At 40.1% G+C, this 25,222-nt stretch overlaps 2 protein-coding genes across 9 annotated transcripts in view; one reads left to right on the top strand and one right to left on the bottom strand.

Moving 5' to 3' along the window:
• The first annotated feature begins 578 nt into the window (after positions 1 to 578).
• Positions 579 to 13,912, top strand: LOC127005465 (protein fuzzy homolog). Of its 2 annotated transcripts, none has more exons than XM_050874359.1 (10): positions 579 to 692; positions 4,259 to 4,397; positions 5,856 to 5,977; positions 6,654 to 6,807; positions 7,198 to 7,320; positions 7,686 to 7,883; positions 8,208 to 8,413; positions 8,614 to 8,794; positions 9,080 to 9,207; positions 10,977 to 13,912. In XM_050874359.1, the coding sequence occupies exons 2-10, from the start codon at positions 4,317 to 4,319 to the stop codon at positions 11,257 to 11,259; spliced, it is 1,476 nt and encodes a 491-aa protein (XP_050730316.1). In that variant the 5' UTR covers positions 579 to 692; positions 4,259 to 4,316; the 3' UTR covers positions 11,260 to 13,912. The 2 variants fall into 2 exon arrangements, with proteins under 2 accessions (XP_050730316.1, XP_050730320.1); XM_050874363.1 differs by having other exon boundaries at positions 674 to 692; positions 12,632 to 13,912.
• Positions 13,913 to 14,066: 154 nt separating this feature from the next.
• LOC127005442 (S phase cyclin A-associated protein in the endoplasmic reticulum-like) overlaps positions 14,067 to 25,222 on the bottom strand; it is a 28,326-nt gene continuing 17,170 nt past the window's right edge. For all 7 annotated transcript variants that reach the window (XM_050874337.1, XM_050874328.1, XM_050874339.1 and 4 more), the window contains 10 exons: positions 24,703 to 24,846; positions 23,950 to 24,113; positions 22,860 to 23,058; positions 19,686 to 20,282; positions 18,213 to 18,323; positions 17,737 to 17,894; positions 16,776 to 16,992; positions 16,295 to 16,444; positions 14,833 to 15,003; positions 14,067 to 14,639 (listed from right to left, as the gene is read on the bottom strand). In XM_050874337.1, the coding sequence (XP_050730294.1) occupies positions 14,565 to 14,639; positions 14,833 to 15,003; positions 16,295 to 16,444; positions 16,776 to 16,992; positions 17,737 to 17,894; positions 18,213 to 18,323; positions 19,686 to 20,282; positions 22,860 to 23,058; positions 23,950 to 24,113; positions 24,703 to 24,846 (1,986 nt within the window). In that variant the 3' untranslated portion in view covers positions 14,067 to 14,564. The remainder of the gene's footprint in view (positions 14,640 to 14,832; positions 15,004 to 16,294; positions 16,445 to 16,775; positions 16,993 to 17,736; positions 17,895 to 18,212; positions 18,324 to 19,685; positions 20,283 to 22,859; positions 23,059 to 23,949; positions 24,114 to 24,702; positions 24,847 to 25,222) is intronic.

A 25,222-nucleotide genomic window follows, 5' to 3' on the forward strand; every position in this document is an offset into this window, starting at 1 on the left:
TCCATTCTCTCCCTTCCCAGCATTTGCCATTTTCTATTTTTTTTCCCGCTCTCATCCATGTTTTGTTCTAGTTTGTGATTTTTGTGGATTAACAGACTAAACAAGTAGTATAAGAAATGAGTGAACGTCGACGTGGGGTACATAATACTTTTTCTTAAACCTCCCCCCTACTAGTTTGTTGTAAGGCCTTCTCTTGATTAGTAAAGTGTTGCTCTGATGTTTGTGCCGTGTATTGGAGCCGAAACAGGACCAAGTAAACGACAGCGGTGAGTGAAATATAGAAAAAGTAAGCAAGTTGAACCCCTCTCCGCGAGCTATTTTGCTGCTGCGAGCTGATTCCTATAACACCGCCGCCACCCTCCTCTCCAGCCTCTCTCCCTTTCGCTTCCTCCCTAATACCTTCATTACCCTTTTTTACCCTTAATCAACTATACTGAAGCTAATCTCACCCCTCTTTTCCACATTCCCATCAGGGTTTGGGGTCTAGTTAATTGTTATCTCCCTAAAACAAAGCCGTCAATATGTGTGTTGCGAGATATGGAGGGTAAACGTTGGACGGAACAATATGGAAAAGGTTGGGAACGTTTGGTATTAGTCTTCGGTGTGAGTTGTGGGACGTTCCCGTTCTCTCTCTCTCTCTCGCTCTCTCTAGCAGACATGAGTGAGGGAAGATAGTGTAACGCCATCGAAAAGTAAGGTGTGCGTCTGTCTGTCTGTCTGTCTATATGTTTGTGTGTCTGTCTGTTTATCTGTCTGTCTGTCTGTATGTATGTCTGTATGTATGTCTCTCTCTCTCTCTCTCTCTCTCTCTCTCTCTCTCTCTCTCTCTCTCTCTCTCTCTCTCTCTCTCTCTCTCTCTCTCTCTCTCTCTCTCTCTCATGAGTGAGAAAAAATAGTGTAATGCCATGGAAAAGCAGAGTGTGCGAATAAGCAGAAGACAGAATCAAGAAGAGGAGGAGGAGGAGGAAGAAGAAGAAGAGGAAGAAGACATGATCGCAGCTCCTCCTCCTCCCGCACTCCACTCTCGACCTCTCCCTCGCCTCGCACCTCCCACGGACACCTTCTCCTCCTACTAAATCTGCCATATTAAAAACGAGGCTCTCCACTTCCAGAAAAATACATTCATCTAGTGTGAATCTACGTATCCTCAACTGATACCTAATCCACGTCCTAAATCTGACTAGTCCTGACATGTAAATAACCTAACTGAGATGTTTGGATATAATAATGGGGTTAATTTTATCTAATGAGGCTATATTATTAGTTAAAATGGTGTCGGTGGTGACAATATTTGGTTCCCTTAGCAACAGGGCGGCGAGTGAGTCCTCTCCTGAGTGACTTGTAAGACGTCTCGTGATTGGTCCGCGCCGCCACCCAGACGACCCAACCGACTAATCAGAGGCCGCGTTCCATCCCGCCGCGGCTGGCCGAGCTAATGCGCGCGAGGGTCATCTTCTGGGAACGCAGGCCGACTTTATTTTAAAATCTAAGGGGAAATAATATACACTGATTCCCCCCCAAGAATTAAAAGTGTACTATATGTTGACTTTATAATAAACCCAGAGGTAATTTTAGGAGAGCCTGCCATTATGATTTTGTCCCTTGGTATTACAGCTGTTATAAAATGGAGTCCAGCCTGCCCCCTAAAAGTTCCGTAGTGGCCCGAGGAGGAGAGGAACAGCTGAAACATGTCTATCGCTATCTATCTGCTCTTTTTTTGTATGTGTTTTGTATATTAATATGGAAAGACAAAGATAAATAGATGTAATATGTGTTGATAAATTGATAGTTAGGTACAAATTTGGATAGATTGTGTGTTTATGAATAGAAAGATGTAGATAGATAAAGAAAGATAGATAGATAGATACGCAAAGATAGTTAGATACCTCCCTTTATAGAAGAATTGAGGTGTTCTTTTTCCAGACCCCTTCAACCTCTCCTTCCCCCCCCCCCAAAAAAAAAGTATAAAATTAAAGTAACATGCATATGGCAGATCTAATTATTCATCAAAATCCATCTGCGTCTCCAGTTTGGGGAGGTTATCAGAGAGATGAGCAGCTCCACCCTCAGTAGGCCTATAGTCCGGCTGGCAGTCCGATCGATTAAGGCTCTATCACTAATTTATGGCGGCCTCCACCACAGCCTCAAGGGTCAATGCGACGGAGATGAGCACCGAGGCCGAGCGCACTTATAGCGTATATGCCCCGAACTTTACTTTACCTTACTACATATATATATAAAAAAAAAATTACAAACAGTCGGCCTACACTAGATCTATCTATATAGTGTATTTGCTATATCAGTCCTCTCTATCCATGAAAGTATATAGACTACATTTATTTTAAAGTTCTCAAACGAGTGAATATGCTCCTTTTAGTACGTATAGCTTATTTTCCCAAAGGAGTATTACCAGTTCTTTGCTACGTTTCCCGCATGTATTAATATAGTGATCGAAGCACGTCATACTTCATTTATTAGAGCAGCAGTCTTATTATGTAGCTTTTATTAATGTTACCGGAGATTATAACCTAAATAAACTTTTACTTCGCCTCTCTACCCTTGAGACTCGAACTGGACACCTCATATACGGAGAGTGACCATCCTACCACTAGCTCCCATGACCTATGTCTGTTCTATTCCATCACCCTATTTATTCCATATTATATTATCTTTCATTCTATTCGCGCTATGATGCTAGAGGTGGGAGATGTATATATAGGTATAGATAAAGAGGATATGCTTGCTTGGTTGATTTTATGACCATGTTTGCTCCACTTATTCATTACTCAACTATATTTTTTTTAGTGTCCCTCTGAAGCGTTGGTGTGGGGGAGGCTTTCTTTTTCCTTTTTTTTTTTTTTTTTTTACATATCTTCCTTTCCCAATCCTTTCGGTATCACTCATTACTATAACATTCCTTTTCTTCATACTACTTAGCCCGTTACCCGTTTCTTAGTTAAGGTTTGGCACAAGATGAACTATTTTTATTGAACTATTGCTAACGTAGACCAGTGATAAAATATAGTTAACCAATCCATACCCTACCTGCCACCCGTGCCCCCGAAATTAGGTTTTATTGGTTATATTCCGCATCGGGGGACCTTTCCTTACTATAATCCACCCCTTCCTCTCAGACCGGAATCCTTTATTTGGGGGAGTATATCTACCCAGTAACCTTCTTGTAATAGTAAGCAAAAAAGAAAGCCATACATCCCATGCCATATATCCCAATAGTTGGTTAGTTATACATCCTATTGATAAAGTAACAGATTAATGAATTTTCGTCCAATAAGACACTGACAAGCTCAAGTAGGCAACGAATGGTTTATATGGTACGTGGGTAAAAAGGTCTTTGTAGGGGAGCTGATGGATTCTGATGATTTGCAATGCACTCAGTACGTTCTCAGTTTAAGTTTTCATTGCTCAGTTTCGTGGTATTACACTGGGCAAGTACGGATGCTGTTTAGGTCTTCCTGTAATAACAACGCCTCAATCAGTTTATTGCCTCTCCTTTGATGTGCGTGTCGCGAGCAAAGGGAGCGCCATTATCTCGCTAATCATGAGGAACATGAGTGAGCCCAGCACCGCCCCTGAGGTACACACTCTTACTTTCACCTCGCAGGGGCTGAAAAATACCCCTTATAAATAACAGCGACATTTCATGGGGGGGAGGGGGAGGGGGGGTCATCCCGTTAGAAAACTGTGCCTCCCATTCCCAAGATTACCTTTTATGCCAAGACCTTCCAGCCTTCAATGACCAATTTTGTCAATGTCTTTTGGAAAGTGTAAATAGATTATATCAGCGTTCTTACCTTTGCTGATATCCTCCATGCAGTGGCATCTCGATGATCGAGGAAGTTGTGACGAACACGACTTGCATTTCCTGCTCGATGTGTTGCAATGCGGTAAATACCCCATTGCTATTAGGGGCATACGCCCCACGGCGTATGCCCCCATATATTGCTTTTGTTAACTAACTAATGAGGAGCATACGTCCAGGGGTGCGTCGCTTCATTCATTCGCCGTCTAGGTATATAAATGACATGTTACTAAAAATGATTGATTGATAGTTTATTGTTGCAAGTAAACAACAAAGGAGAAGGGAGGAAGGAACATGCCATCCCAACCCGGCAGTACAATATGTGATTATACAACACTTGCATATCAACCCTCTATGTGATCCATTTATTTTAACCGATGAATTTATACACGTAAAGTACTTTCCATTTTTGTAAATATATTCATGCTTGCTCTATAGGTGTGTGTGTGTGTGTGTGTGTGTAGCGGGGAACCTCAACACACCCCCACCAATCAAGATGGCGTGGTGCACGGTGGTGGGCCTATCAGCCAGCAGCGGCGTGCCCCTCTTCGTGCGGCACGCAGGGCCTGGCAAGCCGGTGAGTACCGAGGGCAGGCTGCAGGGTTGGCCTCGCTCCACACGGCACTAAATTATGTAGGCCAGACACCGGACATGCCAGGCGGGGACAGAATCAACGGGACACCCTCGCAGGCCACTGCCCCTCAACTTCACACAGGGTTTATTATTGTTTATTTTTAGTTGACAGTCGCCTGATTCTGTCAAGAGATTATTTTGACTGCAATGTCATTTTTCATGTGGTTCGAACAGCAATGGCCTTTTTTTGTTGACATTTACCTTAATGATTGTTTCACCTGTGATTGTTTACCTCGCTGATTTATTGACCTAAGTGATTATTTACCATAGTTGTTGTCTTACCTATCTTTGCATTACTCCCTCAAGCTATTCTTCAGAAGATTCCCAGCAAGTCAGGCAAAGAACACTGCACTTTGGAAAACCCTTTGACTCAGAAGGATCCTCTATAATGAGTACTTATAAGGATAGGGTCATGCTAATCTAACCTAATGATTTTTTTTTGATCTATGCTGTGATCTCATCTGTAGAATCAACCTTTCCAAAATTATCATCATAATGGTTATATAATAAGGGTATTTCAGGGATATCCTAATATGTTGGCCTTCAACTTTTGATAGATGTTTTTTCAGTCTTCTTGTGCATATAGGACTTAATTTATAAGATTAAGCATTCCAAAGTTATCTTGATGTGGTCATAAAATAGAGGCATTTCATTTGTATTCTAATGTGTTGGCCTTTCAAGTCTGATACAAACAGTAATTGTTTAGTTAACTTTATTTCAGTCTGTCTATGCCTATGTGATTTCAATTATAAGATTCAGCATTCCAGTTATTATAGTGTGCTCATAAAATAGAGACATGTCAGTTCTATTCTAATGTGTTTGCTTTTAACTTTAATACAAATAGTAATTACTTATCTTTATTTCAGCCTACCTATGCCTGTGATTTCATATATAAGATTAAGCATTCCAAAGCTATCTTCATGTATCCATAAAATAGAGGCATTTTAGTTATACTCCTTTAATTGGTTGGCCTTTAAAGATCTGATGCAATTATTTTTTTTTCAGCCAACTAATGCCTATGTGGTCTCATTCATAAATTTCCTAAGTTATCGTAGTGTGGTTATAAAATACAGGCATTTCAGTAGTACTCTTCTAATTTCTTGGCCTTTTAACCCTCCCGCTGCATTGGCACAGATTTGGCTTTCTTTGGTAGCCTAGTAACATATAGTCCCAGGTCTTTCTCTGTCTCTGTGATGGATAGTGGGGTGTTTCCCATGTGGTATTGGTATGCTGGATATCCCCTCCCAAGGTGCATGACTTTACATTTTTCTTCATTGAATTGTACCAGGCACTTTTTTGTTCCATTCCGGTAGCTTGGTGATGTCTTCTTGTAGGGAATCTACAGTCAAGGGGTTAACTCTTGATACGAACATCAATCAATTTATTTTATTATATTTTTCAGCCAGCGTATGCGTTGATTGGCTCCTTGAATGGCGTGCATGTGTTTGGCGAGTCACACGGAGTCACATTATGCTCCACCAGAACCAGCAATGCAACTCTCACCTGGAAGACCTACCATGACAGGTGAGATGTGTATATAGTGAGGTAATTAATGGTAATATATCTCTCTCTCTCTCTCTCTCTCTCTCTCTCTCTCTCTCTCTCTCTCTCTCTCTCTCTCTCTCTCTCTCTCTCTCTCTCTCTCTCTCTCTCTCTCTCTCTCTCTCTCTCTCTCTCTCTCTCTCTCTCTCTCTCTCTCTCTCTCTCTCTCTCTCTCTCTCTCTCTCTCTCTCTCTCTCTCTCTCTCTCTCTCTCTAAAAAAGTAATAGATAAAACAAAACAAAATTGTGTATATAAAAAGAAAAAAAAAAAAAGGAGAAAGAGGAGAAAGGAAAAAAAGGAGGGAGGACTATAATATGCTGAAATCCATTGGTTGGTTAAGGCGATGAAGGAGGAGAGAAATGAAGGGAAGAGGAAGGGAAAAGAATAATGGAAGGGGGAAGGGAAAGAGGAAAGTAGGTAGATAGTCTTAAATTACATGTCTATCACTAATTCAAATAGTCATGAACAAAAGGACTACAAATCAAATCAAACTCTCATGTAGCTTTTCCCTCCCTCATCATCTGCCTGGTTCTGAGCTGAGGAAAGGGAGGAGGAGCCAGACAGTCTTAAATTACATGTTTATCTCTGCTTTAAATACTTATGTACAAGAACATTATGGCTCAAACTTTTGTGTACTAATTCTTTTTCCCTTCCACAGCATCCGTCTGGTTCTGATCCGTGGCAGTGAGGTCGTTGGAGACAGCTGTGATAATAGACTCTTGGACTTGATGTTTGCTTCCCTTGTTCTGATTCAGGGTCTTGACAACCTCACCTCAGGGACCAATATTGAAAGACTCAAGAGAGAGATAAGGGTATGATATATATTTGTTTTTAAGTCTCCACAAGTATTCATGTATTCCAAGTATATATTCAAGGAACGTAGGAATGATACTATATTGTACTATGATTACTATTCTCCTCGGGACATGAAGAATTTAAAATATAGCTCCATATATTAAACCTCTGTTTGTCATAAAATGTCTAATGGGAGTCTAGACCCTTTAAGACAGTAGGTTGAGATTGAAGGCTGATTCCCAACCATGTTTGCTTAGAACAATTATTTTAATGGTCAAATGGTTTTCTTCAATGAGAGAGATTCCTGATGATTATAGTGCTTAATATATCAGAGAACTATTACTCACCTTGTGCTCATAATTAAAATAAATTTGGTCTGTCAAGCATTATGTAAATTTTCTTTGCAGCCTAGTTACCTGTTACTGGATGAGTTGCTGTCTCGAGCCATGAGTTCCAGTAACAACCCTGGTTTTTCTCACCTCACAGGATGTGCAGAGTGTGTCATACCACCTGATCAACATTTACTTCAGGTAATAAGCGTCCCATGTTGAAATTACTTATTTTGTAGAGAAGCTCAAGCAACAGGAGTGATAGGTTATGTTATTTCGAAGCTGTATTTTTCATGTGTATGGGTGCACTTGGATTATGGGAGGAAGGTCAGAGGCTAAACATTATATATCTATATGGCTATGGTATATTTATCTATCTATATAGATAAGAGATGATAATATATGATATATGTAGCACCTCTGAAGAGATGAAATTGTATGATTTATGTTAATTCCACAGGCTCAAGGCCATTCTGACAGAGATGAGCACTAAAGCCATGTGCAGCTTATGCATATGCCCCTTACTGCCTTTTTACAGTATGTGCCATATTTTTATAAATCTCCAGAGTGAGCTTGAAAAGTATGCCGAGGGAGCAGATTCTTCGTGTGCCTGTGTGATGATGAACGGCCAGGTGGTGTCCGGCACACGCAGCTTCTGGTCCTTGTCTCACACAGAGTTGGTCCTCCTTCCACTCCTAGTTGCTCTCAACACTTCTACAGTGGGAAGAGATTTGCCCATATATCTGCCTGACAAAAGTCCTAATGTGCGTTGTGGTTTCGAGGTGATTTGTACATTTGTGATATAATTTGAAGATAGGAAATCTTTACTTGGTGAAAGGCATTCCTTAATAATTTTCTCTTGCTTTAGTTTGCTAGATTATAAACCTTTACATCCATAGTACATACTTAAAGACACAAGCTAAGTTCAGAATGTGCCTGTCTGTTGGTGGGGAGTATATTAGAAATGATGTTTGATAGTTCACATATGAAACTCGTGCTATATATGCTGGGCAGTGTTTAGGGTCAATGCTCTTTTCCTTAAGAGTGAAATATACCAATTTGTTTTCATTATTTTTGTTTTATTTCAGGTACCTTTCAGAATGCTGGTTGTCAAACTGACTGGGCATGTATCTGTGGTCACCCTGTGCGGCCCAACACCTTCTCTCTCTGAAATGATGCGCTCGGCCTCCTCCTTGTGGGCACCAGTGTACCAAGTCCTGGAGTCTTTAACAACACTCATGCCGTGGAACATAGCGCCAAGCCTCCTTTCACAGATTGATAACTCAGTAATAGGGTAAGAAATGCATCTCTTGTGGCAAGAATTTCATCCCTTAATATTATATAAACAAAATGTCTTGATCCTTTAATTAATTCTGTTCTGTCTTGGTGCTGTTCTTCAATACTATGGTTTCTATCTGCTATTATTTCATCCTCTTCCTTACTACAGTAGAATAATGAATTGTAATCTTTTTCTGATTCTATTTAATTTTGCAGACTTGTTCTAATAAATTATGATCACAAGAAATGCGTTTGCTGTGTTCATCTAAGCGAAGACTCAAAATCTCCATCGCTAAATGCTGCAAAGAAAAGTGCGGCCTTACAATCAGTGTATCGAACTGTGGTTGGGTCACTCCTGCAGCCGCCCGCCATGCCTCCAGATGATTTCCCCTCAAGGGTGGGTCAAAAACTTACATAAAATTGGTACTGATATTGGTACTTGCTTATCCCTTGACATAGCACAGGTATAGTTTGATTCAGAAATGGCATGTTTAATGATTGCTGCTCGTTATGTGACTTTATTGTATGGCAGATGAAATTATTTCTAAATAGAAAACATGAGTAGAATCTATTTGTCCCATATTCAGGGTCATGTGCTAAGTAAATGAATTTAAATATATTTGTGTTGAATCTACATTTTACTATATTAGATAATATTCTAATGCCAGTTCTTAATTTGCAGTTGCATCCAGACCACACGCCTCTGGAATCCTATGTATCCACCGACAACTATAAAGTGTATGTGATGCAGTCGTCTCCCTACCATCTTTTAGTTTTGTACCCTCCAGCACTTCCTATTCAAATAGCAAGGTAAGGAACTGTGATGGCCATATTGATCGAATTGCATTTTGCATTTTTGCAGTCCATTCTTGTACGGTCATGGTTGCGGTTTTGTTAGGTTAGGTTAGGTTAAGTTTAGGGTATTTTCAAATACATTATAGCCAGCACCTTATGGTATAAATCAACAAAGACTATAGTAACTGTTTGGGGTTTTGTTGGGTTAGGTTAGGTTAAGTTTATGGTATCTTCAAACACATGATAGCCAGCACCTTATGGTATAAATCAACAAAGAATGATCTCACTTTGTTGCATAGAAAGTCTCATTAGTAAGAAAGCATACCGTCAACCGGGGTGACTTCGGACAAAAAGTGAATAAAAAGTTGACATGTTGATAACTCATAGCCAGTTGCAACAAGCTAGATGATTTTAGTGTCAGAATTTGTCTTTTGCCTTATAGTTTTCAAATAAGAATGTTGTTTTCTTGAGACATGTTTCTGGTTTGAAAACAAGCACAATATGTGTTTTTGAGATATCGTAAAAATTTACCCCCCTTGGTAAACTACTTCTGGCAGGAACGATCTGTATTACACACAACATCAAAACTAGAGAAAACAATCAGAAACATGCTTAACTAGAACAATTAGAATGATTCAGGGGTGCTTAACATATCCTACACACTTGTAAATGTCACTTGAATGAAGGCATGTGGAAAAATGTCTCAAAATGAGGTGACTTCGAACACCTAAATATAACTACATATTGTGGGGTGACTTCGGACACCTAAATATAACTATATATTGTGGGGTGACTTTGGACACAATTAGAAAACAAATACATAGGGTTGAGAGAGCCAGCGGCGGACTTGCTCCACAATCCGCTCGAGCTTCCCTGCTGTTTGGGGGTGGAGCGTGCTGCACCCACCAGAGCGACTAATTGTTTGCCAACCTCTCAGACCGGGGCCAACAAACTTGGGCGGGATTAGTCTCTTGTGTTGCGCGCACCAGAGGTCTGCGTGGAAACCCACCCACCAGTCTACTGACTTGTGCACGAAGAGGGTTGGGAGTGCGCGTGGACGACGTGGCCTGCAGAGTTTCGGGCCCATGCATCCGCCGTGTCTCCTCTCCTCTTCTCTGTTAAACAAGGGACGCAGCGTCGCTGACCAGAGCTGTGGTAATTCTAGAGCTAATGCATGCACCACGTCTCTGACCGCAAGGGAAGAGTGCTGTTATTAGTTAAAAAAATATTGTGCACTTCAAAGAGGCCTGACACACTTGAATGTTGCCCTTCCATTATCAAAATTTCTTGTGGTGATTATATGATCATTAAGCTTCCCCTCAAAAAACTAAAATGGTGCTCTACATCTTATAGTTTTTTTGTAATAACATTTTTTGCTTCCCTGCTACTACTGACCTGAAATATGGGAACTTCTTTCCCAAGATTTCTGCCAATTTTTTTCCCGGTTCAACAGTGTCTGAAGTCACCCCCAGAATGTGCGAATAGGCTCAGATACGTAAACCCAATGAAATATAGCCACTGTCCGAAGTCCTCCCAAGGGTGTCCGAAGTTCCCCCATATTTTTTCACTTGGCACAAAAACTATTAAGTTTCGTGAAAATGTTGCACCATGTAATGATAGCCCTTAACAATACAGAGTAAATGCACACTCAGCATAGATCCTAGGCCTATAAACAAAAACTTCATAAGCAAAAAACCTTGAAAACTGTCCGAAGTCACCCCGGTTGACGGTAGTATATGAATTTTATGAGTCAAGACCTGTAGTGTTTGTTTTGGTTTTGTTAGGTTCATCATCATCACCACTTCATCAACGCCTGCTCCTAGGAGTTCCCACCAGGGGATGGCCACGGCAGAAGAGCTTCCAACTTTCTCTGTCCAGACACTCCCTCCTTGTCTGCTCAAAGTTTCTCAAAGATCTTTCCCCCCTCTCCCTAACATACTCTTGCACCCTATCCCTCCATTTCACTGGAGGTTGTCCGCTAGCATTCCCTTCCTCTATCTCACTCACATACACCCTTCTGGTCATCTTACTCTCCTCTATTCACTCCATGTGGCCAAACCACTTTAAAGTCTGTCGCTTCACTTCTTCCACCACTCCACACTTCTTCCCTTCACTCCTGTGACACATTCCAAAACGCTCGTACACTTTCATTACTCATTCCATCCATTCTACTCACACCACAAGCACTCCTCAAATAACTCATTTCCACTGCCTGCACTCTAGACCTCTTAGGTTATGTTACGTTAAGTTTCTTGTATCTTCAAACACACAATAACCAGCACTTATGGCATAAATCAACAAAGAATGACCTCACTTTGTTCTATAGAAAGCCTCATTAGTAAGGAAGCATATATGGATTTTCTGAATCAAGACCTATTGTAGTGTTTGTTTTGGTTTTGTTAGGTTAAGTTTAGGGTATCTTCAAACATATGATAGCCTGCACCTTTTGGTATAAATCAACAAAGAATGACCTCACTTTGTTGTATAGAAAGTCTCATTAGTAAGGAAGCATATATGAATTTTTTGAGTCAAGACCTATAGTGTTTGTTTTGGTTTTGTTAGGTTATGTTAGGTTAAGTTTAGGGTATCTTCAAACATATGATAGCCAGCACCTTATGGTATAAATCAACAAAGAATGACCTCACTTTGTTGTATAGAAAGTCTCATTAGTAAGGAAGCATATAGTAATTTTCTGAGTCAAGACATAGTTTGTTTTGGTTTTGTTAGGTTATGTTAGGTTAAGTTAAAGGTATCTTCAAATGCATGATAGCCAGCACCTTATGGTATAAATCAACAAAGAGTCACCCCAATTTGTTGTATAGAAAGTCTCATTAGTAAGGAAACATATATGAATTTTCTGAGTCAAGACCTATAGTAACTTTTTAGGGTTTTGTGTTTAGGGTATCTTCAAACACATGATAGCCAGCACCTTAGGGTATAAATCAACAAAGAATGACTTCACCCTGTTGTATAGAAAGTCTTTTAATTTTTTTTCAATTCTCAAAGTTCCCAAAAATTCCCATGGAAAGCTTCCCAGTTCAAATTTCCTGGGAATTTTAAAACACTAGTCATGGACATGATGACCTGTACATCCGGTGCTGAGTTGGAGGCATTTTTATTCCTTCTCCTGCCTTTCACTCACAATCCACCATCCTGTTTCCTCCCATAGTCAGTTTTTTGAGGCCTAATAAATGACTACACCTTTGGGGTGGAGTAGGTTAACTTTACATGGCAGCCAGCAATTTACTTTATAAATCAACTTTTTGAAAAAAAAAGGCTTCACTTTGTTCGATAGTCTCATTGGTAAGGAAGCATATAATCAACAACAATACTACTTTCTGCCACTTTATACTCACTTTAAAGGTAGGTACTGATTTGTTGCAGGATATACTAGAGTTTGTTACTAATGATTTTGCTAATATAATTTTATCTCCTTCAGGAGAGTTACCTTGAGAACACTGGCGATATTCACCAAAGGCAAGGTTCCAAAAATTTAAGTGCAAGGGAACAGATATTTTGTTGAAGTACAAATTAATGTATTATTTTTATATATAAAGTTTATAATATATTAACTTATTATTAATATTATATTAGCATTTAAAGATGTTTATTAGCCAGGAATGTGAAGTAAAAGCTCCACCAAATTAGTTGTTTTATTTGTAACACTAGTCACTGAAAATATTCATTATTAATAATGAACTTGTATAACTTGTATAACGGTAAAATTACATTGTCATAAGTTTAACTAATACCAAATTTTTCATTTACTCCAGTATCACTTGTACAACTGACGACTCATTTACTCAACTCCTCCCTCCCATTTCCACTCAAGAAGCTCCCTTGCATCATTTTTCTTTAATTATCTGTTTCTCCACACCATCTTTGATATCACTTGTCCATCATGCACCTCACTATAGTTGGTTCCACCAGACCTGGCGGGCCTAAGACTTCAAGGGTGGACTCGCGGACTTGGAATCATTGCTTGGGTGACGGTACTGCGCGCTCATTGGCCAATTCTTAACTTGTTCCAGCGCTCATAAAATTGACTTTGTATTCCTACCAAAACCCTTTTTGAGCTGTAAGGTAACAAATTGCACCGATGAGAACTATTGCAATAATATCTTTATTGATAAGTATGTGCCTTTTGAACTATTATAAATAAATCTGAAACGACATTCATAAAAAAACTAAGTCGGAACTGCATGCAGACAATATCCAGCGACTGAAGCGACTGATAAGTCTAGACTTTTTTTTACTACTACAAAGTGCTAGGCTACAGTCTACACAATGTCATTCGTTAATTAACTCATTTATTGTAAGATTTCTTGGTATATTTTTAGGCAGGCTTAGTCATAATGCTTAGTGATGCTACATAGCCATAACGTAAACATTGGCCTAAGGCAAGAACCTTCTCTTTTCTTTCATTGTCCGTCCTATCATTAATAATCCTGAAATATGTTTCTATTATTTGTGGGTAATAAACTAATAAATAGCCATAAGGAAGAGTGATTATAAGAATAGTTACATTTGTATACCAATAGTGTTGATTTTAAGAGGTTGCAGAGAGCAAGAGAAAGTAGGCTATGTCATGGGAAACGAAATTGCCGCAACTTAGATCTAGTAAACAACAGCCAATGAGCGGTGCAGAGACCTTCACTCAAGCAATGATGCCAAGTACGCGAGTCCACCCCTGAAGGAAAATATCTGCCAGCTCTCATGGAACCGACTATAGTATATATTTCTTTGTTCAAATATTATCATTCAATTGTTACTAGAAGATAATATAACAACAAGCGATATGTAACGTGATTATAACAATTAATTTCTGGTTCAAGTTTCTTAGTGTAAAAGGATTGGTTATTTAAAAAAAGCTAGAGATTTGGTAATATATATTTGCCTGAGTATTATATATTACACTTTATTAGAGTGATAAGCCATATCACAGCTAACGAGGCTGCCTTGTCAAAAAACTTAATGGAATAAATTGTAAAGCTCTTAGAAAACCATCTTGGCGAGGTTATTACATAATGAAGTGAATTATTATTTTAATAAAGATGTTATTCACTTTGGTGAGGAGAGTACGGTAGTGAAGGATGAACTAAATATTTATCATAATGTAAAGCATGTTTCATAATTACTGATCAGACAGTACTGCTGACACCTAACTTAAATTAGAGACTTCTGGCTTACTACAAAAATGTTAACAACCACTATACAGAACATTGTTTTCATTGCTGCCATTGCTGTGAAGACATGGTGTGAGTAATAATGATACAATTTTTTGTAAAAATTAAGCATTAATGATTTCTATTTAGCACTCAGAGCATGGACAAGTTACATATATTCTGCCAAAGATTCTGCAGAAATATCTTCTATTTAGTATTTTTCAGTATATGGACAAGTGGCTTATCCACTGCCTGGCAGTTCTGCAGGAAGTCCTCAAGAACCTGTGAAAAAGATTCTCATTATTCATAATGACTGACTATAAGGAGGTTACTTTACCTCAACCAACTGTTCTGGTAAGTGTTGGAGAATATCAAGACAGGCTTAGGTGTAGCAAGCTTGGGATGCTGACCAAATTATGGATATAATTCCAAGTCTTTGATGATTCTGGAAAAAAAAAAAGTAAATGTACATTACCTGGAAGCTCATTTCCTGCTGGAGAATGATCATGTTATCATCATTATTAAGGCAGCAAGCAAGCAGTGTTGGGAAGAGAACAGCTGTCAAACTTGGTTCACTGAAGTACTGCCAAGGCAAATTGCACAGCTGCTGCAACACACTGGGAACCTCCCCACTTTGTATTACCATCTGGAGGAGTAAGATAATTATTTACGATTAAACAGAAATGAATCGGTTACCAAAATAATCAGTTACTCTGTTTTCTGTAGACAGGGTGGTTAGTGAAAAAAAGGCCTCTTTAACCCCCAGGGTGCCAGCGCTGTGTATCTACGGCGGCGGGTAGGCACACGCTGTGTGCCAGCGCTGTTTATCTATGGCAACAATTTAGAAAAATCACCATGGCCTTATTTTGACTGAGAAGCTTTTTATACTTTGTCAGGACACTATTCATACCTTTACCCCTCCTAGTCACTGATCTTCACCCTCCCCACCAAGCCTCTAGGGATCCCGAGGGTACGGGTCCCTTTTCCGACCTGACTGCAGTGCAGGGAGGATGTCTCACCTCGCAAAGCATATTTTGTGAACGTACAACTTTGCTTGTGCTCTTGATGAAGCCCCTAGTGACTTTACGGATAGTGATTTGAGTGACTTTGAGTCTGATAGTGACCTTGATAAAGATTATATATATAGTGATAGTGGTAGCTCGAGTGGTGAGGAAAGTGAGGTGCCGACGCCTTGCCACTCGCATTATGCCCAAGCAAGGAGGGTTTTCAACCCTTTGCTGCCTCTCAGGCCAAAAGCCTGAAGTTTGATAGACGAGCTCCCTGGAGCGAGTAAGTCTACGGGATGTAACACTCCAAATATCGGAAATTTCCGGCGCCTGGAAATCATGGAAATTTTAAGAAGTGAGTAGTAAAATGTATCAAGTATGTGTTGTCTAATCATTCTGAACACTTTTCTGCAAAAAACAAAAAATCCAAATTTGCTTGGTACCAGGGGAAGGTTTTTGCAAAAAATGCGTGGCACTGAGGGGGTTAAGAAGTCAAAATCTGGCAGCAATAAAGAATAGAAATCACTCCTCAGAGAAGAACACTGCCCAACAGTATGGCCACCACTGCTATCCAGACTCCTATGATTGTCGCTTGGACTGAATGATGTCTCGCACCCCATCAGGGTCTAAGACAAGCAGTGGTTTTACGAAGAAAATGGCTATTTTCCTGATTTAATTCTACATTACAAATATTATCCATTCCAGCCTGTTTGTAATCTCCTCTCTTGCTTCCCAAGTCTTCATCCCACATTTACACATACAATCTTTCTATGGGTAGAAATCTGCATTCACTGCCATTAGTCATCTTCACCACTCTGTCCTTTCCTGTCAATCTGACTGCTGCACTCCTTCAGCACTTCTCTATTTGTTTTTTTCCTGACCCTGATACTCCACATCTATCCCATAAACAAATACTAATAAATATCTCACCTGATTTTCCTTGTTGTTTATTGCAAAAAAGCCAACCAGAGGTATGATATTGTGGAGTATATCCTCACAAGGCCACGTTGAACAGTACCAGAGAAGAAAACTGGCAATGTGTCGAAACTCCAGGGATATTCCTTCACCCCCCAGGACAGCCTGCAACTTGGAAAGGTTTTCCTAAGAAAGAGTATTTGCAGAGATTAAATGACCTAATTTATGAATACTGTATATACAGGGTTCTTCTATGAAGTTTGTACTGAACTGACCACAGTTCTTAACTATGCACCCCAAATAAAGTTCAAGCTGTATCTTCATGTATTTAACAGAACATGTGTGTGTGTGTTGATATGGCCCATTCCATGGAACATTTTTTTCCTATTGAAATTATTTTTTGATTCTTGGGGTTGGAGGAATATTATAATAATTACAAATTTATAATACTTTATCCTAATGATGGAAAATAGCAAAAAATCGTATTCTCACCCACCTGGAACATAGTCAGATCAAGTAGAGCCAAGCTGTGCAGCAGCATTGTTGCAGCAATGGTGAGTGCCTGGGCTGTCTGTGAGAGCTTGGGAGGAGCCTGGGGCATGGCGGAGCGGCCGCCCTGATGCAACAGGAGCCCATACAGCAGACTCACCACACCACAGGCATCAGTGACATGAAGGGTTCCAATTAGCTGGGTGGGATCTTCTGTTAATGTCCTGTACAAACAACATCAATGTCACTTTACCTGGGTTACTAGCACAGAGCAATGGATTTTACAGGGCACACACACACACACTGCTGCAGAGAGTGGCAACTAAGATGGTACCGGAACTTAGGGATTGGACTTATGAGGAGAGACTCAATAGCATGGGGCTCACAACCCTGGAGAGAAGAAGAGAAAGAGGAGACCTGATAGTGGTGTACAGGGTGGTGAGCGGGATGGAGAATCTGGACAGAGAGGACCTGTGTGTGTGGAGCGAGAGAGAAACGAGAGGACATGGAAAGAAGTTGAGGGCGACCACGTGTAGGCAAGATGTGAAAAAGTTTAGCTTCCCAAACAGAAACATTGAGCTATGGAATAGACTGGAGGAGGAGGTGATTTGTGCAAGAAACATTCATGATTTTAAGGAAAAGTTGGATAAGAGAGGATATGGAGATGGACAGCGCGAGCGAAGCTCTTTTCCCGTACATCACAACTAGGTGAATACAACTAGGTGAACACACACACACACACACACACACACACACACACACACAAAAAAAAAAAAAAAGATATGAAATTAGCAATGCCAACTTTTTTTCTGTGCAAAAATAAGAGTAGCCTATAGCATGTTGAGCAGAATGTCTAAGAAGGGTCTTCAGATGTGAAAAGCACTGTTTGCCTCTATACATTTATTTTATGGTTTGTAAGGCTTCACTAACTCAAATCATTTCAAATTGTGAAGGAAAGAAAAACTTACCGCATACTGAGAGTTTTAGCAAGAGCAGTAATAAGCCTCATTGCTGACAGGATGACATCTACCACACCAGCTTCATTGTCCAACGGTCCTTGTACATGACTGAAGTACCACGACACTTTATCCACGAGGCCGACACTCACACAGTAACTCACCACATCCTGAAACAAACACAGCTCAGTCATACTATTACCCATAATGCATGCACTAATGGCAGAGTGTGTGTAAAGTGTGATATGGATAAAGTGAGATGAGAAAGAACCTCACATGTAAAGACTGTGGAGTAAAATACAGAAAGAAAGGTAAATGGAATGAAAAATTATAAGGTAAATGATTGCAAAAGGCTGTCATATCCAAATGTATAAACATATAAAATAAATGAATTGGAAAAAAAGGTAAGGGCTTTATAGAACAAGCTATTCAAACAGTTTGGCCGATCTATCTACAACAAAGAACATAAGGATGGAGCTTCAACACACCTGGAGCCTGTGCCAAGTAGCTTCAGCCTTATCTTTCACAGCTTGGTCTTGTGTGTTCATTGCTGGGAGCAAGTCTTCTTGACAGAGAACTTGAATGACCTCTGCCAAAACCTGAAGACAATTTTTATGCATGGAACTTAATAAAGTTGAATTCATTATAATGCTCAGGCATACAACAGCAGATTTATCATAGGATAAAAAAAAGAAGAAAAAAAGAAAGGTGTGCTACATACCGTATTTCCCGCCATATAAGATGCACTTAAAAAAAAGAAGAGTAAAAAAATCACCTGCAGCTTATACCCCAATGGTTAGGTCTTGGTAAGGCTAGGGGTTATTGTTAGTGGTACGAAACCAACACCCAAAACACCTCCATTTGATACAACAGTTTACAGATGTCCCCAGAATGAAATATACCATATTTTGGGGCGTGTAACGTGCACTTTTTTAACTCAGAAAATGACAAAAAAGTTACCCCCACGCAGTATACACCGAAGGTGCAAATTTTGATTGCTTTAAAAAATGAATAGTGTGATGCAATAGAAAAGTGTGAATAAACAGAGAGGGGGAGGACATGTGATGTAAAAAAACCACACAGGTCATAAGAAGACGCGCCACACGTGGGAGCCGATGCGCGGCATGAACACTTAACACAAAACACAATTCCGCCGTGGCGCACCAGTCACCAGTGTGCCAAGTACCATGGCGGTGATGGTTAAAGTGGCTATTACACTGGAACAATATTTGCGGAGCAGGGTGCTGCCTGACGTGACTCTGCTCGGCGACCGTGTGGCGGACTTGGGCAGATTAGTCTGGAGGTATTTCTGCTGTGCAATGGCCCGGTCAGCTGAAATTTTCTGTGATACATGTTCGAAAGAATGGATATCCATGAATGACTAAAGTGTTTATTGTAAACACATTTTTGTTTCTCATTGTAAAAATAATTGTATTAAAACATAATATGAATGACAGAAATTATCAACATCTATTTCTACTTGAAAGTAGGTATACGGTCCCTGAAAGTCAAGATCAAGACCAAGATTGCCCATCGAAGGTAGCATCCTCATGTGTTTAGTTCCCTCAGTAGCTCGGGGAAAGTTACCGCCAGTACACTGCGCAATGAGTGAATCTACCAACCAACCCTTTTGTTTATCATTTCAAAGTCACAGCTGCTCGAGGTAGAGCACTGTAACTCTTCAACCAACAGTGGAACACTTTGAACATAGAGAAGGGTACAAAGCAACATACGGTACCACAGTCATAATTATTGTAAGTAAGGTGGCCAAATGTAATACTGCATATACCACAAGTTCAGGGGAAATGTGGAGTTTTTAATTTTTTTCTAAATATATCTTGCCAAATTATAGGTGCGTCTTATATGGCAGGAAATATGGTACATGATGAATATTCTTCTGACAACCACATATCATCAACATAACTTATGCATTATTCAGCAAGAACATGATTTTAACTTACCTCAAAAACTGCCCCAGCTGCAGCATCTGAAGGAAGGTTCACAATAGCGTTTATGCTGTTGTTGCTGCCCATTCGTGTACCTTCACTGACAAGACTATTCATGCGCTGAATCAAATAGTCTATCATGACGCCAACTAAGTTCGAGTAGAGGACGTACCGACAGTTTTCATAGTTATCGCGACACCCTCCAAGAAGCACTTTGCCACTGTAACCGAGGGACTTGGCTGGCAAAACACAGGGTCTCTGTTCAGTGGTCTCCAATATGGTTTTCAGAACAGAATCTATTTTTGTAAACCCAGATAATGCACTGAACATTGCCTGATCAGCCTTATCTTTCTTTTCCAATATTCTAATCAATTCAAGGAGGGGTCTATCCAAGGCTGTCAGGTCAGCAGCTGACCATGGTCCTGAGCCTTGGTTGGCAATCAGTTTTGCAATTTGCTGAAGAGACTTATTAATGCGGATTTTATTTGGAGACTCTCTCTGGGTCACCGGCTTGAAGGCACTGTTGAACTCCTTTCCTCGGGTCACCATGCGAGTTCTGATCTTCCGACACCTCCTCTTGAGAGCCTTATGTCGCTCTTTATCTCTGGTAATCTGAAAGACCAATCTAAATTACTAAGATATTTTTGAATAGATAAAATCCACTGAGTTTCTCCCATTGTGTAACTTTAATTTACACACACACACACACACACACACACACACACACCATTCACTTGCATTTCATATCACAAAATGCTTTAGCCATACCAGTGCTGCCCCTGGGCTGGCACAGGATATGTTTCCTAATGTGACCTTTTGAAAGAACTTTTAAGAGGATCAAATTTGCACCAGCTGCCACTTTGGTTAGCTGTCAGCACCACACAGCTGATGAACAATGGGGTCACCACTTTGGACTACCAACAACAAGAGAATGAAAAATCAGTTTGGTGTCAGATGTCTTCTCTATGTTTCTTTCTTCAGTGAACAAAACACTAAAAAAATTCATGAAATACAAGCAAATACAAAAAAGTGCATAGAGCAGTGCACAGAAATGTGATACAAAAAGAAATTTTAAATTTGTCAGAAACTGAGAAATTAAAATTGCTAGTTGCAATCTAGTTTAGCCAAAGTGAAAGTAGCCCATTGCAGTGGTGCATGAACAGACATCCTCTTGGAAAGGAGGGAGTAGCACAACCAACCTTAGTAAAAATATATTGCACCATGATGCATTGTTGCTGCTGTATGGAAAGAGAAAGCTTGATAAGCATTTAGCAAAACAATCACTGATTCAGAAGTGGAAAATGGCGTAAAGCCTTGATACCAGGTTTTCTAATATCAGGAATCTAAATATTCTCAAAGCTGTACATATCATGAGGTATCATAGGTAAGATATAGAATATTTTCTTACATGGAAAAAGAGTGAAATTAAACATAACTAAGGTGCATGTCAGTAAGCAATATAAATAGCATTTACGTAAATGAGAATCCCTCTGCTGGCAATATTTTTTTAAGGTTTGAAAATTACAAGACAATTTTTCTCCCTCTGAGGTCATGACACAGACGAAGCAATTACTGCAAGACTAAGAGTTCAAATTTCACCATTGTCACTGAATCATCTTTATTATTGATTGCGAGTGTTCTATCTATTAATCTGTATCTCTTTTGCCCTGTCCTCTCATGGGGACTTCCCCCAAGGGTGTGACCACAGCAGAAGCATCTCCTGTTTACCTTGTTTTGGCTCTCCCTCTTGTGCCTGCTAACACACACACACACACACACACACACACACACACACACACACACACACACACAGAAACACCCACACACAGAAACACACACACACACACACACACACACACACACACACACACACTTACTTGCATGTATGAATGCTTGCTTATTCACTCACTCACCAAGACTAATCCACAATATTGATCCATTTCACTGATGGTCAAATCCCAATATTTTTCCTTCAATTTTGCCCTCATTAACTTTCTCCAGTCATCCCTACTCATTATTATCACATGTCCAAGCCATCTCAGAGAACTGTGTTTCACCCATTTGATCACTCCTCAATCCACTAGTTCTCAACTTGAGAGTACATGAGAAGAAAAAGTGAAAACAAGTATAATAATCTCCACTCTGAGAACAACAGCTCCCTAGGTATATTTGTTTGTCACTTTTCTACCTCTTCACACATGAGGGGAAGCAGTATGAAGACAGTGATAAAATTCAATGCTTGTGGTCCTTGGAAAAGGTACATGGAATGGAATACAACATGCATCCCTGTGAGGCATTTCATATACATGCGAAAGAAAATGAAAACATATAATAAATATATAAATATATATATATAAATAATATATAAATAGAAAATAAATAATATTGTTAATAATAAAAAAAAATAATAATAATAAAAAAACTGCTGAAATAAAAATCTGTGAAAATTATCCTAACCCTGACCAATAAATAATTTCTCTCATTTAATCTTAACTCTTTCCATCCGTGACACAGACGTCAGCGTCACAGTATGGAAAGGGTCAAGAGGAAATGGAGATTAATCCTCTTCTAAACCTCTCAATCCTCCTCTAAATTCCTCTTAATCCTCTTCCATTTCCTCTTAAGAGGTTTAGAAGAGGATTAACCCCTTCACTATGGCTGGGCCAAAACAGCGCCCCGCGCCGTATCCGAGATCGCCGTGCGCGCCAAATTTCAAATGTCGCTATTGAATTTAACAAGTTTTCAGACATAAACTCAACATAATCATCATGTATTATATATGAAAACATGCAGAATTAAATGGTGCAAATAAAGAAACAAGTTAATTGCTAATTTTGAGATGTCAGCATAAATATACAGAGATGAAATAACTCGTATACTGGCTAAAGCGAGCCAGGACACAGTATGTGTGTCCTCGGATATGGTATGGCGCATGTAAGGACGCAGTATACGCGTCCTGGTGTTGAAGGGGTTAAGAGGTTTAGAAGAGGACTAACCCGTTCCATACGGTGACGCCGTAGGACGCCGACGTCAGCGTCGCCAGAGTGAAGGGGTTAATAGCTAATATTGTTCTCTTGAGTATTAAAAAAAACCCAGATAAGAAATTCCATGAGAGAGAAAAAAATGATGTGACAGGTAGATTTTTACAACAATGGCCTCCTTCCTACAACACTCCATAACACTCCCTACCTGTGGGTCGTCAATGTTTGCCGGGGCATCCACAATGTGCTTGAGGTTGTAGGTCTCGCTGTCCTCGCTGGAAACAACGTCCGCCTGGTGCAGGGCCCTCAGAGCCTCCTGGTGGCGGCGGCCTCGCAGGTGGCTCAGAAGGTACACCTCGCTTGTGATCAGGGAGTTGCACAGGGTACACAACTTTTTGGTTTCATATCTGCAAGTGTGAAAAATGACATCAGCAAGTATTTTAGGTTGCCTTGGCTACTTTCCATGTGAGTTTGCTTGGGGGGATCGTCAGTAGTGTAGGTTGTGGGTGAGTGATGTGACGGGCCCCCAGGTGTATGATCCCCATTAGTTATTTGGCTACTTTCCAGCTTGACAACACTTAGAGGGGACAAACAAGGTCTTCATATATAGAGGAGTCAAATGTGCTCTCTCAAATGCTCAAATTCTCTCTTTTTCTTGGCAGCTTTTTACCCCAGTTTATTTTATGGGGTCGCTGTGTTAAGGTTGTGGCTTGCAGTTTAAGACCCAATGCCCTTCCTGATATCACACAGCAGCACTAGGATTCAAACTGCCTCACCCTGGCTCCTAACATCCATGGTTTGATGCTCTAACCCACCAGATAACGGTGCCCCCTGAGGAATCAAATGCTATCCCTTCCAAAATTAAGTAATTATTGTATAGTCTCCCTCTGCCTCCTATCTGTTCTCCTTTCGTTACCTTATCTTTAACACTTCTGATTCTCTCGACAGAAGAACCTTTAGCTGGCACCGTCTTTCTACTTTGGTTGTAATAGAAATGTGTAGGGAAGGAAGAAAGAAGGAAAGGAAGGAAGAAAGGAAGAAAGGAAGAAAGGAAGAAAGGAAGGAAGGAAGGAAGAATGGCATGGAGTAACAGACACCATTCAACAACATAATACAGTGATCATTCAATCAATCTGTCTATATCTGCGACACCCTGTACCCTTACGAGACCTTCCCTAACATAATCATAGAGCCAGTCCTGATGATAGTTATATATTAAACATCAATTAGAACCTCAAGAATAAATCCCATTCATAAGTGATGGAAATCACTAAATGGCAGGAAATATTTTGTCTTACCTGATTAATTTTGGGGCCTCGTCACAGCCTCGGGAGTACTTCAAGATGGAGGACTCCAGAGCCCTCTGTCGGATGAGCTCAATGTTCTCCTCGTGACGCCGTGCAGATTCCTCTTGCTTTTGCTGGATTTTCTTTACCAACTCAGTTTCTTTGGCTTGCTGGGCCTTTGAAGAGAACCCCAGCATAAGAAATCTACATGAGACCAATCAATAAATCATCCAAGACAGCTCCATCAAAGCTATAGCCTACCATCCTCCATTCTCACATATATATAAAAGTATCCATTCTTCATGCTTAAACCCTGAATCACTCTGAATCCCACTGAATATAATCCACCCTGAATCACACTGAAACACTAACTCCACTAATCTATTTTTAAGTCCTCTCCATCTCCTCCTCATTAACTACTTTCTGCACATCAAATAAGATGACCCACATAATTTATCTATCTATGGCTATATATGTAGTTATGCACTGATTACTTTGGAAATTCCTACTGAAGGGGAGACCATGGCAGAAGGGTCTCCGGTTCTTTCTTCTAATACATTCTTTATAATCAAAAGCACCTCTCCTCCCTTCCTTTTCCCTCATATACTCCCTGACCCCATCAATTTATTCATCTTGACCACACCAAACTCTTCTTTCACCCTCTTTCATACACATACCAAACATGACAAACAAGGGATCATCACTTCCATCAGACTTCACAGCTTCCATAGCTTGTGAATATTTACTGACTCAACATCCACCAACCTGCTGTAGGGCGGAGAGTCTTTCCTCTCTGTCCCTGGCTTTTTCTCGCGCCTGTTCCAGGAGTTCTTCCCGCCTCTCTGCTTGCTGCCGGTCAATGCGTTCACATTTTTGTCTCCGCTTCTCACAAAGTTCCGCCATTCTTGCCTGAAAATTTGAGCATAGTGAATAAATATGTATATGAGAAAAATCAAGTAGGGAGATGACAATGAAAAGTAGTAAAACATGTTCATCAGTTTGATATAGTTTTGATATTTCATTGGCAACTCATCACTTCAGCAGTAGATGGTAAATGGTCTTCCCTTGACAGCCTACGGTAAGTGCTAGAGTGACTTTGAAAATTGTGCTGCTTGTATTATTATCATCATCAGTAATCCCATTTCCCACACATGTAGGGTGGGGAATAAAAAAAGGTTATGTGGCCATCTTGATAAATACTAATGGTAAAACTAGTTGAGGAGAAGCCCAGACCTCAATTTCAATCTCCTGTATTGTAGAAGCCATGTCTCTTAGTTGCCTCTAA

The sequence above is a fragment of the Eriocheir sinensis genome, chromosome 3 (genome assembly GCF_024679095.1).
Source record: "Eriocheir sinensis breed Jianghai 21 chromosome 3, ASM2467909v1, whole genome shotgun sequence".
Classification (NCBI taxonomy): Eukaryota; Metazoa; Arthropoda; class Malacostraca; order Decapoda; family Varunidae; genus Eriocheir; species Eriocheir sinensis.

What these genes read in the sequence shown, in the direction of transcription:
- LOC127005465 (XM_050874359.1), top strand. Translation starts at nt 4,317, where the DNA reads ATGGCGTGGTGCACGGTGGTGGGCCTATCAGCCAGCAGCGGCGTGCCC. An exon ending in ATTGATAACTCAGTAATAGG is followed by an intron (nt 8,414 to 8,613) that starts GTAAGAAATGCA and finishes TTAATTTTGCAG; the next exon opens with ACTTGTTCTAATAAATTATG. An exon ending in CAGATGATTTCCCCTCAAGG is followed by an intron (nt 8,795 to 9,079) that starts GTGGGTCAAAAA and finishes CTTAATTTGCAG; the next exon opens with TTGCATCCAGACCACACGCC.